This window comes from Penicillium cosmopolitanum (assembly GCF_028827165.1).
Source record: "Penicillium cosmopolitanum strain IBT 29677 chromosome Unknown utg000009l:1.0-9042332.0:1.0-9050551.0, whole genome shotgun sequence".
NCBI classification, from domain to species: Eukaryota; Fungi; Ascomycota; class Eurotiomycetes; order Eurotiales; family Aspergillaceae; genus Penicillium; species Penicillium cosmopolitanum.
Window position 1 is genome coordinate 4,809,736 of NW_026622679.1, and position 17,536 is coordinate 4,827,271.

A 17,536-nucleotide genomic window follows, 5' to 3' on the forward strand; every position below is an offset into this window, starting at 1 on the left:
ATTTATCTTTCCATATGAACGGGTCTCGCGGAGGGGAAACCCCCGACGAAGCCAATACGCTTCCTACAGAAGAAGCTTTACTCACGACCGCACCCGATGTGCCTCCACGAATAACGAGAAACTACCCAGTCCTCCTTCAAGTGAATCTCGTGACTACAACAAAGGTAGAAAAATTGACCAGCCAGTATAAGTACGAGAAATGGAACTTCAACGGCTCGGTTCCTGGACCATTTGTTCGTGCGAGAGTGGGGGATGTCGTGGAGCTATCGCTGACAAACTGCGACAAGTCCGGTAATCCCCATAACATCGATTGCCATGCATTTTTGGGACCCGGGGGAGGATCGGCTCTGACTACAGCCGAAGAAGGACAGACAAAAACTGGGAGGTTTCGTCTTCAATGTCCCGGGCTCTACATATACCACTGTGCCGCCGCACCTGTGCCTGTACACATCGCCAACGGCATGTATGGCCTTATGTATGTGCAGCCAGCTGAGGGTGATCTGACTCCGGTAGACCACGAGTACTACGTGATGCAGAGTGAGTTCTACCATGAGCCACCAGAAGTGGAGGAAAATGGAAGGCCGTCGTCAGAAGTGGAATTTTCGTATCCTAATGCGTTACGCGAAGAACCAAGTGTCGTTGTATTCAACGGGCATGAAAGTGCATTGACAACGGAAAAACCACTAAAGGCCAAAGTTGGAGAGTCTGTTCGCATCTTTTTCGGCAATGCAGGACCAAATCTGACGAGTTCTTTCCATGTCATTGGAAGTAACTTCATGAAGGTATATCGGGATAGTGATGTCTTGAGCCCGCCAGGTCAGTTTGTACAAACTGTTAGTGTTCCACCAGGGGATACTACAATGGTCGACATGAAAATGCTCGTTCCTGGGACATATACGCTTGTGGATCATGCGATATTTCGTCTGGAGAAGGGGGCTGTTGGGTATTTGAACGTTTCAGGGGATCCAAGGCCAGATATCTATCAAGGAACCGAACCGCCGGCCCCTTGTGTTGGCTGTAAGCTGCATCCTTGAATGTCAATTATTTTAAAATGTAGCTCAAGTGCAACATGAGTATTGGTCCTTTGGCTATCAACGTGGGATTCTTGACATGGTTACTAGGAAGATAACTAATTTTGTTGTATTTTTACCATTCTCCCATCGTATCTCTGCAAATTCTTGATTTATACTTTATTTTCTGTTTTGCCTTAGGTATTGGATAACTTAACTCTTTTCTTTTAGCTCATTGGAAAATGTTCTTCGCGATGATTTCTCGATAAATAGATACGATGATCGTACTTTCATTTATATATTACTTGGGAAATCATGCAACGTCATAAAGTGTTGATTTTGTGTAAATAAAGCAAGCGGTGTTATTAGCTACAGCATTATCTGCTTTCAGCAATCCGTATAGCCTCATGCACAATATAATTCCAAGAAGAATTCAAGAGAGAAAATAAACGAGGTTGAACTCGAACGTGGCTGTAACTTGTAATTTCAATACACCATCACACAATTTTCTCTCTCCATCAATCGTTTTGTGCTCTCCTTTTTCAATCAATCTCGATTTTGCAACAGTCAAGGTATTCCAGTGATGCAGCTTCACAGCTATCCCGTTTTGACAAAATTTCCTCCTCTTCATCACTGTCGACATCACGTTTCAATGTATTATAACTACCACCGCCGTTGATCATGGATATCATCTCTATTAATGCTCCGACATTGCCATTTGTTGCCTGCGCAGTCGAGGCAACACCCCCTCTCCGCGAGATTCCGTTCCCCAGATTGAGACTGGCATATAGGTCATTTATTGCGTCAGCTATCGTGAAGGCTTGCGTAGTAGCCAGCACTATAACTTTTGCCGTCCAAATAACTCCATTGTTGCGTGTGCTTGTAAACTTGAACTCATCTGGCCCAAGACTGCCGGGGGCGTTAAAGAACGCAAACATCTGAATGTGGAGGTTGGCTAGACTGGTCGCATATCCTGGGTTTGCCAATACTCCAGAGCTTATTGCCCAGCAATACCAGTCAGTTGTACCAGCGATACTCAATGACCTAGGCACTAACCCTCTTGCCTCGATACTGGTAGCTGCCGTATGGCTTAGACCGACTGGTTTGCCAGTCTCACCAGCTGTCGTGCCGCTCAGATCCACTGGGTTGCCAGCCACAAAGCTGAGATGCAACGCCAAGTACATGATCAAATTATTGAACTTCATAATGGTCTGTGGCCGCTCTGACGCAGATATCTAATACCGTTTGGGATTTGTAACAATTGTAATGCTGGCAATCGTACACGTAGTGCGGGATCGTGGTTTCAGACAGTGTCCTCAGTGGAGGACGTGTGACGAACTTTAGCTCGAAGATAGTATTGGATAACTTCGACACCAGGTTAGCCTTACGTCTCATATATAGTAGTTAGAGGGAATGCTCACTTATTGGTAGGTTAAGTAGAACTAGTGACAATTGAGCTTTGACTGAATCGAATCGAATCGAAGTGACAATTTGTTATTGACTTTATTGTTTGCCTGAGTTTTCAATCGAAGAGAAAGTTGTGCTATATATAGCTAGAGAATGATTTAAAATCATAAAGTAACAAACTCCGAGTAGTACCGAGAAGTAATTCACATGAGGATCTTACTAGTCGGGATCCCCTTTTACCTAGATAGTGCGGACACGGGGCCAGTCCCGCTACAGCTGAGCCATATTAAGCATTTTCCAAGACCGATGCCAAGGTTTACGGCAATATAAAGCGATAACCCGTAAAGATGGCGTAAAATAGGGTCCATTTGACCGAGTAGGGGAAAGTCAACTGCTGCAGATAAGCACTACTACTAATATAGCATGTCGTAAGCTTACCACTTGCCCTGCATGATCGGGATCGATATATATATATAATCTCTGATAGTAGTACATAAGATCGCCAAGTTGAACTAGTAAATACCTAGCTCAACGCTGGAGCTTTTTGCCGACCAATGAGGAGTATGGCAACTTGGAGTACTACTATTTTCCTATGAGACGAGGAAGCTCAGCTTGAGCCTCATCACTCAGGCTCTTTGTATAACAGCGAACGCTTGAGTTCATATGCTATTCCAACATACTAGAAAAACTAAAATATCGAGGCAAATGCTTCGATATACTCAGGCACCCCCGGGCCGATATATCTAGTAGTAAATAAGCCCGAGATAGCACCCGCATAAGCTTCTTTTACAGGCGGGTAAGCCGCCACCTTGAACGCTTGTTACGGCTTTCCTCCTTTCCAAATTAGACCTGGCCTATTAGGCCCGAATCGGAAAGTGGCACTCATTGCATTCATATACCTAAAAAAGAGACAGACCAGCTTATCATTAATGTAACGTTGTCTGTTAGGTCACATCTAAATATAGAGCTTCGATTAACACGAAAGCCAAGTCATATATCTAGTATAGGAATATACATTATTGTAGAAGAGGATTTTGTGAGAAGCTGATCGAACTGTGGCTTATGTTACAAAGCAAGAGCATTTTGATGGTTTGAAGGTTTGGCGGATTTTGAGATATACATTGAAGCAGGGAATAACTGATTCATTCATGCCGGAATTCTGCTACTTTCAGAAGTAGTGCAGAGTGAACATCAAGCAGAAATAAGCCACTAAATAACATAGCGGTGTTCAATGGACTTATCGGAGACGAGAAAGTAAGACGTACATAGTCTTAGCAAAGCAAGCAAGCCCGTCGGAAAAGCTACGTGAAATGTTGCGCTATAAGCGCTGAAAAAATCGAAACCTCCTGATCGACGCCCAAAACAAGACGGTTTTATTCGCAAATTCTATTCAAAAGGTTAAATGCGGAGTAAAAAATAAAATATGACCAACGGAGCAAGTGCTATATGTGGTTATAAAGACACACAAAGCTGTGGAGGCTTATGCCTCGGGCATTCAAGATCGGCCTATATCGGCCTATATCGGCATCTCTATTTTGTTCAAGATCACTTTACATACACTTCCATCACCATTATCGTCTCTTTCTTCCATGGTTGCTTCCAATTTGTGTCATCAAAAGCCGATCTCGGCGATGAGGAGTGTTAAAAATCGCGCCTGCCTTGTGTAGAGTCATCGCACCTTCCATGTGTAGAACGTCGAACCTCGTGGACGCCCGAGACTCTGCGGCGGCATCAAGCAATATTTCCCACAATGTAGAAGTCTCATACTGCATCCTCTCTCCGGTCACTTTGAATAGATTCTCTGCGTGAGAAATCAGGGTCGGCTCTAGGGTAAATAGCTAGCGCAGAAGGGAGTATAGAGCAGTATTCAACCGATTCTGCTGTTCGTTGTCCTTGAAAAAGAAGTGGCAAACCAATGTTCCTGACTCCAGCTCTTTGGAATCGATATCTATCAATGATTTGGATAAGACCGATTTCCCGCAACCTGGGTCGGCAGATACCCAAAGAAGGCTATTTGACAAACTATCACGCCAGTTGAGATAAGTTGGGTTTTGTAAGACCCATTGGCAAGCCCCTGGAGCGCGTGATGGATTGATATCCTTATAGCTCTCGTAGCTTGATGTTTTAAGAGCTTAATGGCACTTGTGTTGCTCTCCAATGAAGACTATTGCCTTTTGGTCATCGGACTACTCTGCCTGTTGATTGAAAGCCCTGTCAAGCCGTTCATTTGTGCCATGAACTGCTCCATTCAAATCTTCTATTGAGTCTGTTCAATGGAAGGTGAGAAAAAATGCATTGATATTTGGAGATACTGGTAAATCGCCCACGACAAATATTAGCCGCCAGCTGCTCCTGATTGACTTGGCTGTGAGGCAAATTTCCCGCCAGCTCTCTAGCATAAGACGCCGCTACCAACGCTGCATATCCCTGCCATTACTTGTTCTTATGGGAATCGGAGTAATCACAGATTCCCCGAATGACGAGACACGGAAAGTCTAACATTAAACCTGTAGCCTCCATCTCGAAGCAGAGTGCGCCAATATCTGTACCTAGTTTTTCCCGGACTCTCCCATCTTTGATCACCGAGTTACCAGATGCAATTAGGCCGTAGTGAGTTCGAGGAAGATGATCCTCCCGAACTTCGCGTATCACTTCCCAATCGGATGAACAGGTGTCGTAAGAGCTTTCATTAACAGGATGATCATGCTCAGCTTTGAAAAGTCGATCATCCTTGGGATCGGGGTGACAAAACAACTTCTTCGTACGACTTGTTCTCGCCGTTGCACATTCGATGTATTCGAAAAATTCAGGATCATCCGTGAGCTCATCGGCTCTGAGACGACTGTTAGCTGTCAATAGCGACCGAGGCGGGCTATCCACGAGACCCAGTTCTAGAGAATGCACCACCAGCGACTTGTTTGCCCATATCATATTGAACAACACCTCCATAAGTGCCAAAAGGACAGCTGATACCAGCATCGCCGAGGCGAACGTCGTTTTCCTTGGAAGGGATTCCACCTCCTATTCCAACCACTAATCCAACTCGAAGTGACTTGGAAAAGGTGCGTGTCAAGTGATTTGCAACTGTCGTCGCCGAAGAAGTCCCATACTGCCCTGCTGGCAGACATGCAATGACAATGTTATGCTTGCCAATTCGACCCAAAATGTACGCATTGGAATCGTTACCATCCTGTCCATCTAGAGGTTCATACCTCTCGTCAAGCATCTCTTTGGCTGCTGCGGCCTCGACCGCCAGAGCGCATATCCAACCAATCTGGAACTCATTCCGAGGTGGGCAGGACATATGGACTCAGTAATCCAACCAAAGGCGTACGAGCGTGTAACGCCTGGGTAGCAAGTGTACTTTGAACTTTTTTCTCCCGCCAGAGGACTTGGGTACGCATGGTCAAGCAGAGCGAAGATTGTCTGACAACTTGAGCTCGATCATATCATCGCAGCCCCGCACAGCGCGCTGGCAATGGGGTTGACATGTGGATATGAGCATTCACTCGGATTACTCCAATTGGATATGTACGACTAGTGCCCAATATCATGTACATAATTCCCCTGACAGTCTGGGTACCTATCTCCAGCCATATATTCCTCTACTCTGTGGTTCCTAGTACATACGACCATAGGGTGTGGAGAACAGGGCTTCCCGTCCGCTCAGCCGTACTTAAGCCACACGCCGGCAGGTTAGTAGTATGGTGGGTGACCACATGCGAATCCCTGCTGTTGTATGTTTTTGTTTTTCTTCGTTGGTTGCATTGATCCTTTCCGCCATACTTTTCAGCCCTTCGGGTTCCTTCCTGAATGCCCTGGCCCCTGACAGATAACGTAGCCCTTCAGCTAAACCTGCCGTGCTTCCTGCTTTCTTGCACCGGCCCTGAAACTCGCCTTTTTGGGGGCCTTGAACAATCTGACTCGCTGACACTGCGGAAATTAGGTATGTTGTGGCCATCGTCACCGCTTGGCTGCCTCCTCTCTAGAGACAGCGAAAAGTTTTTGCCAGCGAAGGATCGACGATCCTGGATCCCCGTCGATAAAATGAGCTAAAGCAAATGGCAATCCTCGACCAGTTCCTTCCTTCTCTGCAGTCTGGACTACCGGCTTCTATGGACGGCATGTACCTGGTAATCCTCTATCGCGACCCCATTAGGAGGAACTACCACCTATCATTTTATAACCAACAATTGTGATTTTGTAACCGCATGCGTTTGGGGCGTGACTGATATGGAACATTGACGAAACTCAAGCCGCTTCTGTTAGGTGTATCTTAGAGTGAATCAGCGTAAATTTTGATGACTCCTCGGATGGCCCTCAACTGCTTTACATTTGAATATGAAGCTGCGATATTTCCAAGCGCCCAGTAGATTGAATATAAGAATAAAAGTAGATCTAGGTGCTGCTGTCCGCATTTTATTTAGATATCTGCTCCTCTCTGGCTGAGCAGAAGCTTTACTATTGCTACTCTACAATTAGACCTATACAAACCCATAGATATACCTATTTAGGTATGCCTATAGGCATATTACGATAATCATTACCGACTCAACCATGCTAATAAGATCTCGTACAGGCGCTGCAGGCCCAATTAAGCAAACATAGTAGAGCCTAGAACCCTGCAGAGGATCAGGATCATTGACCCATTTCCCATCAGACTAATATAAACGAGCCCACTGCTGAAATACTGGCAGTTGTAATCTAAAATGATTCTCCTGGAGAGTGTACTTTTATGACTGGTATAACAATTCTCTTGTTTGTACGTCGGCACTTCCTTAGACCTTGACTGGTTGGATGCAGAAACAACTGCGACCTTGTGGCCATCTATGCTTTGATTAACCGTGGATTTCCCCCAACTGTCTTGTATTCGTGAGAAATAGCAATATTAAACGCTACACCGTATCGGACGACTATACTATCAGTTCTCCCAATATCTAGATTCTTGTGAATTGAGCTGTTACCAGTTTCAATATGGTCCTAATACGTCCCAGGTAATTCCTCACAGGACCAAGCACACATCGTGTGTGAGTTGTAGGTTTAGAAGACGGCATTCATATATTATGGGAAATAGTGGTACATCTGGTAGTCTAGATCAAGGCTCCATTTTATTACGAAACATTTGACGAGAGCAATCATAGCCATTATCCTCAATGTTGGAGAGGAAGTCAGGAATCAATTGTCTCTAGAAGTGTGTTTCATCAAGACCCGAAGCGTCGCCGTCCCACAAGATTGTCGAGTCATGACACGCACAGCATTCCCTTGAGCCATTGCCGAACTAAGATTCCCTATCCGTCACGACTGTGACATTTGAGAAGACGGTGCAAACACAAAAGTGTGTGGCTATGCTGTTCCGAACATCAAAGTGGATCGGATCGTAGATTTAGGGCCGCAACAAATTGAGCGCTCCCCCAACCAAATGTAAGCTCCCGGTAACAAAAGCTTGCATACCACCTTGTTGCATACTTATCCGTTCCGCGAGCTTGATGGCACCCTGAATAGTTGGTTCAGTTGAGACTGTAGCATGAGGATGGATTTCTTTCCAAAGTGAAGTATATATTGCGCAAAGGTCCGGAAAAGGAGTCTCTGGAACTTTAAGTGTTTTGTCTAACAAGTGAACAGTTAGTTTTATATCCGATGACAGCAGCTGTCTATAATCTCTCACCTATTCTCGTAGTCCCATCTTCTCTCTCCTGGTAAGTCGTGAAAATAACGTGATCAGGTTTAGCGTCGTGCTTAGGAAGTGCATACGCTAGGCATTTTAGTAGATCAACTCCATTTCGCTCTTCAGAAAAATGGCTGAAGATAAGGACACGATATCTGGATTGCACAGGACTTAGCAAATCAGTATGAGCATGAAAGGTATATACTTACGTAGGTGCATCTGCAGCATTTATATTCTTCGAGAACCACTCTGCTGCTTGTTCAAGACTCAGCGTGTTATGCGCACCATCCAAGAACCATCGTGACCTTCCACTTTCTATCACCTCAAATCTCCCCATCCACGAGAAACCGTCGATGCCCCTAGATATGTCGTCGTCGTCCAGTACATACTTGGAATCCTTGAGCTGCAAAAATCTTTTAACTAGCTGAAGGGCTAGAGAGCAATTCAATCGTTGTACTGGAGCACTCAGCACCTTTTCGTTGACAGGGAGGGTGTGAGAGGACGAGACAAATGTCAAATCAGTATTTCGTTCGGTCGCACGTTTCCGCAGAACTTCACCAGGTCCTGTCTCCTGGCTGACAGAGAACGCAGGTGCTCCAGGTTTGAAAATGCCCGATTTATGCCAAGCGATATCCTCGACAGTAGGGCCTAGTTGTGCAACATGGTCCATCCCCAGAGACGTTATACCGGTCACAACAGGCTTCCGTATCACATTCGTGGCGTCATACTCTCCGCCATGGTGTGTCTCGAATATTGCTGCGTCGACATTTTCCTTGATGAAGGTATGAAAGGCTAGCAAAGCCAGAAGCTGCAGATAACGGGGTTGTCTTGTGGTTCCTGTAGCTATTTCTAAGCCCGGGGACGTAAGAGTTTCCCAGACCTCGAAGAAATATTGCGTGAAGAGATTTTCCGTGATTGGTTGATTATCAATCTGTATTCTCTCCCGGATGCATTGCAAATCAGGGGAAGTGTATAACCCAATTCGCTTTGGGTATCCTGTCTTCAAGCCATGCGTGTGGAGAAAGGACCTGGTGAAAGCGCAAGTACTCCCCTTTCCTTTTGTCCCGGTGATATGGATTATATTCAGGTTGTCGACATCGTTTTCCTAGGCTTGGTAAGAACAATGGGCGCTGCCGGGAAAGTAGATTACAAAGCATTCGTACAGAGTGTCCTAACGCCTGCAGCCATTCCTTCATTCCAACCAAACTAGGTATGCCTTTCACAGTTGGGTTACCGCTAGGTGTCGCGAAATCTTGGGGTGTGGCTGGTGCTGCGGGGTTTGTTGGTCGGGTTTTCCGCCTTCGTGTCTCAAGAAGCCTCAGGGCGTTCTGTATCTTTGTTAGATGGAACGGAGAGGGGTTATTTTTTTTTTTTTCATTACCTCATAGCTACGCCTCATTTTAGTGGTTCTTAGGGACAGATTGGACCCGAGCAGGTAATTGTCAAAGAAGGAAATTGCCAGCAAAGTAAGGCGGAAGTGCTGCAGAAACCAGACTGGGATCCAGGGGTATCGTGATGATGTAATCGATGACTAACCAAATCTAGTGTTTCGGAGTATTCTATATACTCGTACACCTCCGATCGTCCCCTTAGAGATACCTCTGACGAAAGCTAGTAATTTAGTAAAGAGAATACTTTAAAAAATTACTATATCTTTAAAGAGAAATACATTAGAGTTATGAGTATTTAGATCTAAGTCTAACTATTTAGTTAGCTTATAAATCTAAAAAATATCTACCTATACTAGGGTATAGATAAGTATTCTATAGTCTTTTTATGATCTTTATATCTTAAGCTTACTAATAGAAGTACTTTAGATGAGCTCTTCTCCTTGCATTATAAGTATTATTAAAGAGGAGTTTATTTTGATCAGTATTGATTCTAATTTTTAATTTTTCTTGGCTATACTTTTAAAAGATAACCATAGAAATTAATATCTAGTACCTGATTAAATATTTCCCTACTAGAATTTGCGAGGGTAACATTCGTATGTTAGTTCTGGCTCTTTCGGTAGAGGGCTAAAGAGGCGCTTCGCTAGGGTGGTGAGCGACCTAGGACAGACTCGTGGGCGCTAGGTAACCACCACCATGCAATATCTGTTGTATGTTTTTCTTTTTGGTCTTTTGCTTCTTTTTTGGCTATTGAATTTATTCCCATGCCCCGAGTGTCATGGCTTGATGACGTGGCCGCTCGGCTCGACACCATGTTTTGTGTCCTTCCTTAAACACCATACAGACCTTTGATGATCTTCAACCTGATGCAGCCTATTTACCCGCCCCGCACTAAATTTCTCCAATATTAACTGGACCCTCGCTAGCTCTGGCATGAAGTAAGCAATGGATGGTAGTGGAGCATTTATTTTCTGATCTCATCGGGATGTTTGGCTGCATTTTTAGCCCTATAAAATTCTGCAAAGAGTCATGGCACAAACAGCTTTTCATCCATGAGCCACATTATCGGCGACCCGTGGAGCCAGTTTATGGTATACAATCGATTGTTAATAAGTGTTCTGACGGGGGTTTCTGCTTGCAAATATACCCCAACTGCTTATTTCATATATATCTTGTGCTCAACAATATATTGACTTCGATGTTTGTGATGGCGGAATGGTGTTCATACTAGCATGCTACGAACTTGAAATCAGGAACCCCTGTTAAAGAGCTGCGAGCGTCGTCATCTCTGGTCTGCCAAACACAGAACAGCGGTCAGCTTATTTTTATCTTCGCCATACAAATGGGCTATCCCATCTACCACTGCTCCAGCTATCTTGTATTGGCTGGTATCACAATTGTTCATTTTCGCCCGTGTTGATCTTTATAGATGCTCAAGCCAGTCGTCTGGGGAGATATATTCGGTAGAAAGGCTCTATTGGTCAGGGCTTGCTGTGGTAATAGTAATATGCCTTGGGTATGGTATATTATTTGGCCTATGTGAAATTGGCTGACAGCGGCATTATCCTGACATAATTCCGCTATCGGGTTGCTGTAGCGCTAGCATTACTGCTTCATGTCAAAACTTTGGCTTATTGCTTCGCCGAATGTACAGTCCAGAATTAAAACCGCTTAGTAGTTTCCCTTTGGTGCTGCCTGATACCTGGAAGAGTAGGCATGCCAAGCCGGTGATATTTTCTCCTTATGTATTTCGGTGGGAAATTAAAACCGAGCCAGAGTATTGCCAAGACAAGAGTGGCCTTTTACGAAAGCCTCCGCGCGTGTGGGGAGACCTATCTCCACGGGGAATCCACGGGGAAGTCTAACAGCCCGTGCGAGCCGGGCATGTATCGGCATCGCGTCGGAGTAATACAGCAACTGGATGATATTTTGATTGGGGAGCAGTTTTGCATCGTGGGGCGTTGGAATGGAAATGCATTAACTGAAACACATTGTCTTTGAGACGTCGCGAGGTCTAAGACCAGTCGTAAATCTGGGCAGCCAATAATTCTGCGAGGTTAGGTCGGGTTGGAGGGGGGAAGAGAACATTTCAAGAACCAGTCGGCATTCCGAAGCCGAAGCAGTCAAAGGGTACAATATTCCGAGAGTCTCTTCTGCTTGCTCCTTTTGCATAAATTAGGCTTTCGAGTGCGTCATTAGCCCCCACGGGACTACCTTGGCGATCAACGCTGAGTCGCTGAAACTCCATATTAGGGCTTGGGTTGCGCCCGAGATGTTAACTTCCAAGAAATCCATTTCTCGGCAGTGGCACCAGCAAGAAATATTTAAGATCATTGATCTTCCACCAGATGAATCCCCTTCCATTTACTAGTACTGCCCAATAGTCGTTCTTATCTCATCCCATAACAACAATGCTATTCAAACGCCCTTCGGATGAGAAGGGAGACGCGTGGCCAGCTATATTAGTTGGCTTGTTCGCGTCCTTCGGAGGTATTCTCTATGGGTATGATACTGGGACTATCGCAGGCATCCAGACAATGCCCTACTGGCTCGATGAATTCAATCATCCTAATGCAGGCCGCATATCCCTAATTGTTTCTATTTTGTCGGTTGGTACTTTTGTCGGTGCCCTCGCGGCGGGTATCATGGCAGACATCACCGGCCGGAGATGGGGAATCATCCTGTCAGTCATGTTTCCCTTCAATCTTGGCGTCGCTCTTCAAACGGCTGCTACTTCGCAGCCTCTCTTTATTGCTGGTCGCTTTTTTGCCGGTCTCGGAGTCGGTTTGGTCTCCGCCCAAGGTATTTCAATTGGCGAAATGCAGTTGAGAATTGATTGTTGATTGTCCATAGTTCCCATGTACCAATCCGAGACACTCCCTAAGTGGATTAGAGGTGCGGTTGTTGGATGTTACCAGCTGTGCATCACAATCGGTCTTTTCCTGGCTGCCATAGTGAACTGGGCTACCCAGAACAGGAACGACAGCGGTATTTACCAATGCTTTCCTTGCCGGGACTGACAGACCTTGAAGGATGACTGACGAGCTTCCAGGAAGCTACCGTATTCCACTTGCGATCCAATTTGCATGGGCTTTAATTCTGGTGAGCCTGTCCTTCTACATCACGAGGAAAAGTAAGCGAAACTGACTTGGAAAAAGGCCGGAGGCTTGCTCTGTCTTCCAGAAACGCCTCGTTTTCTGATCAAAAAAGGCAAAGATTCACAAGCTCTTAAATCCTTGGTTTTCCTACGTCGCTTGAGTGCGGATGACCCAGTCATTATCGCTGAGCTCGCGGAATTGAAGAGCAATTGGGAACACGAGCAGTCTCTTGGATCTGCATCATACATAGAATGCTTCAAGGGTACCACCGGTAAACGTACGATTACTGGAATCATACTCCAGTCTCTTCAGCAGCTTGTTGGTATCAATTTTATCATTTATTATGGTACGAGCTACTTTGCAGAAAACGTGGAAGGCCTGCCCGACTCTTTTATCTTGCAAGTCATCGTGAATTGTGTCAATGTTGTCATGACGCTCCCAGGTCTCTGGGCAATCGACAATTTTGGACGTCGCCCAGTGCTTTTGATTGGAGCAGTTGGCATGGGCATTTCTCAGTATATTGTCTCGGCCTGTGGCGCGGCGACTCCAATCTCAAATTTCACTTCGCAATGCGTTCAATTCGCCTTCATATGCATATACGTGTCTTTTTTTGGTAAGATAAACATTGCCATCATACAAGTCAAGTTTTCTAATGCCGAAAAAAGCTTCTACATTTGGTCCATGTGCTTGGGTTGTCACGGGAGAAATATTCTCGCTTCAAACTCGTGCAAAGGGTCTGTCCATGACCACAGCGGCCAATTGGTTCTTCAATTGGCTTCTTTCTTTCATCACGCCATACCTCACTGGAGCGCTTAATCCAACCCAGTCTAATGTTTTCTGGATCTGGGGTAGTTTCTGCTGGATTGCGTTGGTGTTTGTGTACACCATGGTTTATGAGACCAAGGGATTGGCCCTTGAGGAAGTCAATGAGCTCTATGAAAATGAGCCCAGAGCCTGGAGAAGTCTTGGCTACCGGAACCAGCTGCGCACAAACCCTATTTATGAGGACCATTACAACAAATCTATCGATGAAGATAACAAGGATGGGAATCCGAATGCCGAGGAGACGGAGAAGGTTTGATAAGCTCATCCATTCTCACATTTTTACTAGCATCGCACTACAAATTGGATTGTTTAAGGCTTTTGCCAACTCTCAGGCAAATGTAGGAACCAAATTCAGGCCAAAAAACCCCATTACGGGATCTATTCGGACTCAATTTCTCTTTCCTCCATCTCCGCAACTCCTCTCCTCATCTTCTCTATTTTGCACCCAGTGTCATATCCATTCTTCCAATCGCTACTCTTCCCCCATCCCACCGACAATGGTGCCTCTGATTTTAGCCTGACGTACTGGCCTTTTCTTAATAGCGATGCCGCTCGATCCGACACCAAGTTTGTAATGCATGTCATCTAGAAGCTTAGCCACTGGGGTGATTCGGGCTACATCGGCCTCCTGGCTATTTCGTGTCGGTACTCTTGCTTTTGTCCAAAGGCTCGCCGGCCTCCTTCGTATCTATAACGTGCCGGTATTCCTTCGATGCCGCATGTCTCGCTCCGTCCACCCCTTCAGATGTTACATTGCATAGTCCTGTCGTCGCAAAATGGCTCTCTGTTGCCCGGTCGCGAATAACGGGGCGCACAGTTGTCGTCATCGTCGGTCTCTCTAGATTCTGGGGCCTTCCCGCGCCGGGGGGGTTGGGCACGGGGGGCCTTCCGGGGCGCTGCCCGCTGGCACAGGCCGGCGGCGGAAAATACCGCAAATGCCTTTAAAATGCCTCATAGGCAATCTAGCTTCTGGTAGAATCAAGACTAAATCGATCTTATACTCCTATATGGGTACATATCAAGTGGTAACTACTATTAGTATATAAACATGATAGTTTGCTGCTGGACTCCCCTATTAATTCCACCTTACAATACGCGTGTCATTTTATTTTCATCGTCGGAGAGCCGCTAAAATGGTTCGGGCCATCCTAAGCTCAGTTGGTGCTCTTCTCATCAGCCTCGCGCAAACGGCAATTGTTCCTCTCCCTTCAAGCACCGGACCATGCGATGTCACGCTTCATGCAAGTGAACTAGTTGACGTGTCTCGAACCGATCCCTATTACCCAACGGGAGGTAAACGATCTATTATGGTCACCACCTTTACACCCATCAATTGCGGAAGTGTACCCTCTACATCTTACTTCCCGAATGCAACAGCCAGGTTAGAAGATGAGACTTACCAGTCTTTTGGACTACCCCCAGGTACATTCGAGTCCTTTCGTATCCAGACTCGGACACAGCAGCAGCCACCGCCTTTCAAACTTCACGGAGATTACCCAGTGGTGCTTTTCTCTCCGGCAGTGGCAACCTCAAGATTGATGTACACATTGCTGCTTCAAGAACTTGCCAGCAACGGATTTGCTGTTGTCTCCGTCGACCACCCGTATGATGCCGACATCATAGAATATCCCGATGGCCGCACTGTTCTCGGAATACCCATCACTACCACAACAGAATACATTTCAGCACTGGACGTTCGTGTTGAGGACATGTCATTTTTACTTGATCAAATGCACGACGAGAAAGTGATCAGAAACATATTCCCCTTGTCACAGGAAAATTCGCATCTACTTTCTCTTGATCGAGTAACTATCCTTGGCCATTCCCTCGGCGGAGCAACAGCAGCGCAGACAATACTAGTTGATAATCGGTTCGTCGGGGGTATCAATTTAGATGGTAAATTATGGGGGTCTGTCCTGGACAAAGGACTGTCGAGTCCATTCCTGCTTTTTGGTAACTCAAACCACACCCAGGCAACAGATCATAATTGGGCAACATTTTCGTCAAATTTACGAGGATGGAAACTTGAGCTACAACTCGCACAGTCTGAACACTACACTTTTTCTGACTTTCCAGTGCTTGTTGATGCTCTAGGTGTTTCGGATGAAGCTCGACAAATTATTCAAGCCAATAGTATTGGGACGATAGGTGGTTTGCGTGCTAAGGATGTGATTACTTCATACACCGTTGCGACACTGCAGTATTTTGCTTACGGGCACAAGTCAGAATTGCTGAGCGGCCCTTCTGTAGCATATCCTGATGTGAAATTTGTGTCTTCCTAACTCGTTAAATAATTGGTGAATATCTGAAATATTGACTCAATAGATGTGGATATCCGCACCCGCAATCCTGGTGCATTTGTAACATTGCTCGGCGAGAAGTTTGCTACAAAAAGTTGCCATAATATTCCATGTAGACCAATTCTTTTACCGAACTTAATTCGGACACTGATTCAAATCCTTCATACAGATATGCATAAAAAAGCGAAAGTGACATCAGGCCGCTATACCCCTGAGTATAAGGGTATTTCCAGCTTTCTTGCTGGTGGCGGATGAAATTGGCTGTTGGTGCTGTTTGTTTGACCTGTACGTCTACGAGCGTGCTGCCTCTTCGCTAGGTAACACACTTTGGTTCAGAGAGACAGAGAATAAAAAGGAATAAATTCCAATCACGGGAACAGTCCAGTCCCCAAGGATTTGACGATCACCCGCTCAGTAGGGGTGAGAGGAGATTTTGTTCATGTTTAGCATATGGAGATTTCTAGGGTAACTTCTCACCCCTTCTGTTCCACATTCACCTTTCTCACAAGAAATAGCACTTATGTTATTCGTGGTAATAATCTTACTATTGAGTACAATATATGCCGCTTTCCAGCGATATCTAGTACATACGACCATAGGGTGTGGAGAACAGGGCTTCCCGTCCGCTCAGCCGTACTTAAGCCACACGCCGGCAGGTTAGTAGTATGGTGGGTGACCACATGCGAATCCCTGCTGTTGTATGTTACTCTTCTTTTTGGTTTTTTGGATTGGTTGGGTTTAGTGTCTACCCTTCAGTCTGTTAAGCCCTTCACCTGAACGCCCTGTAGACCCCTGCATGGATGAAGTGGCCACTCGGCTAAACTTGCCCTGCTCCGTTGCTTTACTCTGGGTCACTGCTGACAGGTGTATAGTCCGGGCTTGGCTACCTTCACATCAAAAAACGCAGTGAAGCCCTTGTGAGTAATAGACGAATAGTTGGTAAAATGTGTGATCGATAGTCACTTCTTTCTTAGAGTCTCCCCCTTCACTCGCAAGCCGTGCAACCGCCAGGATAGACTTGCAGCCGCCTTTTCCTGAGGCAGCCTGTAAAACGTCGCATAGACTGCCACATATTTTGCCATCGTGAGATCTCGCCCGATGTCTCTATTGCCACAATTTGACCTCCGCAAGATAAGTCAAGCAGACTCTGGAAGGAAAAGACTGGCATTCGTCGGCTCGAAATGATCTTCAATGAGGAGGTGGCATTTTGCGAGAAAGTGGGCAAGATGAAGCTTTTTATCAGTGGCATGAATGACCGTCGCTAAATTAAGACAGTGATCTCAAATTTCTATCCCATGGAAAATTCGACGTTCGGTATCAAACTCTGATGAATAATTTTCAGTCCACAATTGTCCTGTACTCGTGAAAAATAGTAATGTTAGCGCTACGCCATAACGTGTTTCACAAGCGAGCCGGCCACCCCATGAAATGCAGGAAATATAACAGATTGTAACTTTAAATAGTTCAACAACCAGACATTATTTTTGATTTTACTTTATCATATGGGATTTTATTAAAATAAAGAGTTATTCTAGTTATTTTTTTTTTAAAAAAAAAATTAGATAATTATTAAACCTTGGAATAATATTATAAAAATATATAGTGTAGTGGGGGAATCTTTCTGGTGATATCAGATGACGTTGTAGGCCTCAGGCCTTGCTCCCATTTTGTATATAAGCCCTTGGTGATAGTTACCTTACCACCACCTACCGTTTGGGTCAATGTTATCGTTCCTTATTGTGGATTACGTGCGCTGGTAACGATAGAGCTTGGATACTCTGAATGTTCTATCTCTAGGGTTCTGCCTACTCTCTACGATATGTGTACTCTGTAGGTATGG

At 45.4% G+C, this 17,536-nt stretch overlaps 6 protein-coding genes across 6 annotated transcripts; 3 read left to right on the plus strand and 3 right to left on the minus strand.

The window, feature by feature from the left end:
• Positions 1-14: 14 nt before the first annotated feature.
• On the plus strand, positions 15-1,034 carry N7509_009865 (putative multicopper oxidase; the record flags this gene model as incomplete). The annotated part of the gene is made up of 1 exon (XM_056634502.1): positions 15-1,034. One exon carries the CDS (start codon positions 15-17, stop codon positions 1,032-1,034), a length of 1,020 nt encoding a protein of 339 aa, XP_056485122.1.
• A 518-nt stretch (positions 1,035-1,552) lies between these two features.
• N7509_009866 (uncharacterized protein) lies at positions 1,553-2,215 on the minus strand (the record flags this gene model as incomplete). The annotated part of the gene is made up of 1 exon (XM_056634503.1): positions 1,553-2,215. One exon carries the CDS (start codon positions 2,213-2,215, stop codon positions 1,553-1,555), a length of 663 nt encoding a protein of 220 aa, XP_056485123.1.
• Positions 2,216-7,800: 5,585 nt separating this feature from the next.
• On the minus strand, positions 7,801-9,481 carry N7509_009867 (bifunctional folylpolyglutamate synthase/dihydrofolate synthase; the record flags this gene model as incomplete). The annotated part of the gene is made up of 5 exons (XM_056634504.1): positions 7,801-8,024; positions 8,083-8,237; positions 8,292-9,187; positions 9,246-9,410; positions 9,464-9,481. 5 exons carry the CDS (start codon positions 9,479-9,481, stop codon positions 7,801-7,803), a joined length of 1,458 nt encoding a protein of 485 aa, XP_056485124.1.
• A 2,403-nt stretch (positions 9,482-11,884) lies between these two features.
• N7509_009868 (sugar porter family MFS transporter) lies at positions 11,885-13,652 on the plus strand (the record flags this gene model as incomplete). Its single annotated transcript, XM_056634505.1, has 5 exons — positions 11,885-12,275; positions 12,327-12,461; positions 12,526-12,575; positions 12,632-13,184; positions 13,237-13,652. 5 exons carry the CDS (start codon positions 11,885-11,887, stop codon positions 13,650-13,652), a joined length of 1,545 nt encoding a protein of 514 aa, XP_056485125.1.
• Positions 13,653-14,028: 376 nt separating this feature from the next.
• On the minus strand, positions 14,029-14,223 carry N7509_009869 (uncharacterized protein; the record flags this gene model as incomplete). Its single annotated transcript, XM_056634506.1, has 1 exon — positions 14,029-14,223. One exon carries the CDS (start codon positions 14,221-14,223, stop codon positions 14,029-14,031), a length of 195 nt encoding a protein of 64 aa, XP_056485126.1.
• Positions 14,224-14,529: 306 nt separating this feature from the next.
• On the plus strand, positions 14,530-15,678 carry N7509_009870 (alpha/beta hydrolase family protein; the record flags this gene model as incomplete). The annotated part of the gene is made up of 1 exon (XM_056634507.1): positions 14,530-15,678. The coding sequence occupies one exon, from the start codon at positions 14,530-14,532 to the stop codon at positions 15,676-15,678; it is 1,149 nt and encodes a 382-aa protein (XP_056485127.1).
• Between the last annotated feature and the right edge of the window lie 1,858 nt (positions 15,679-17,536).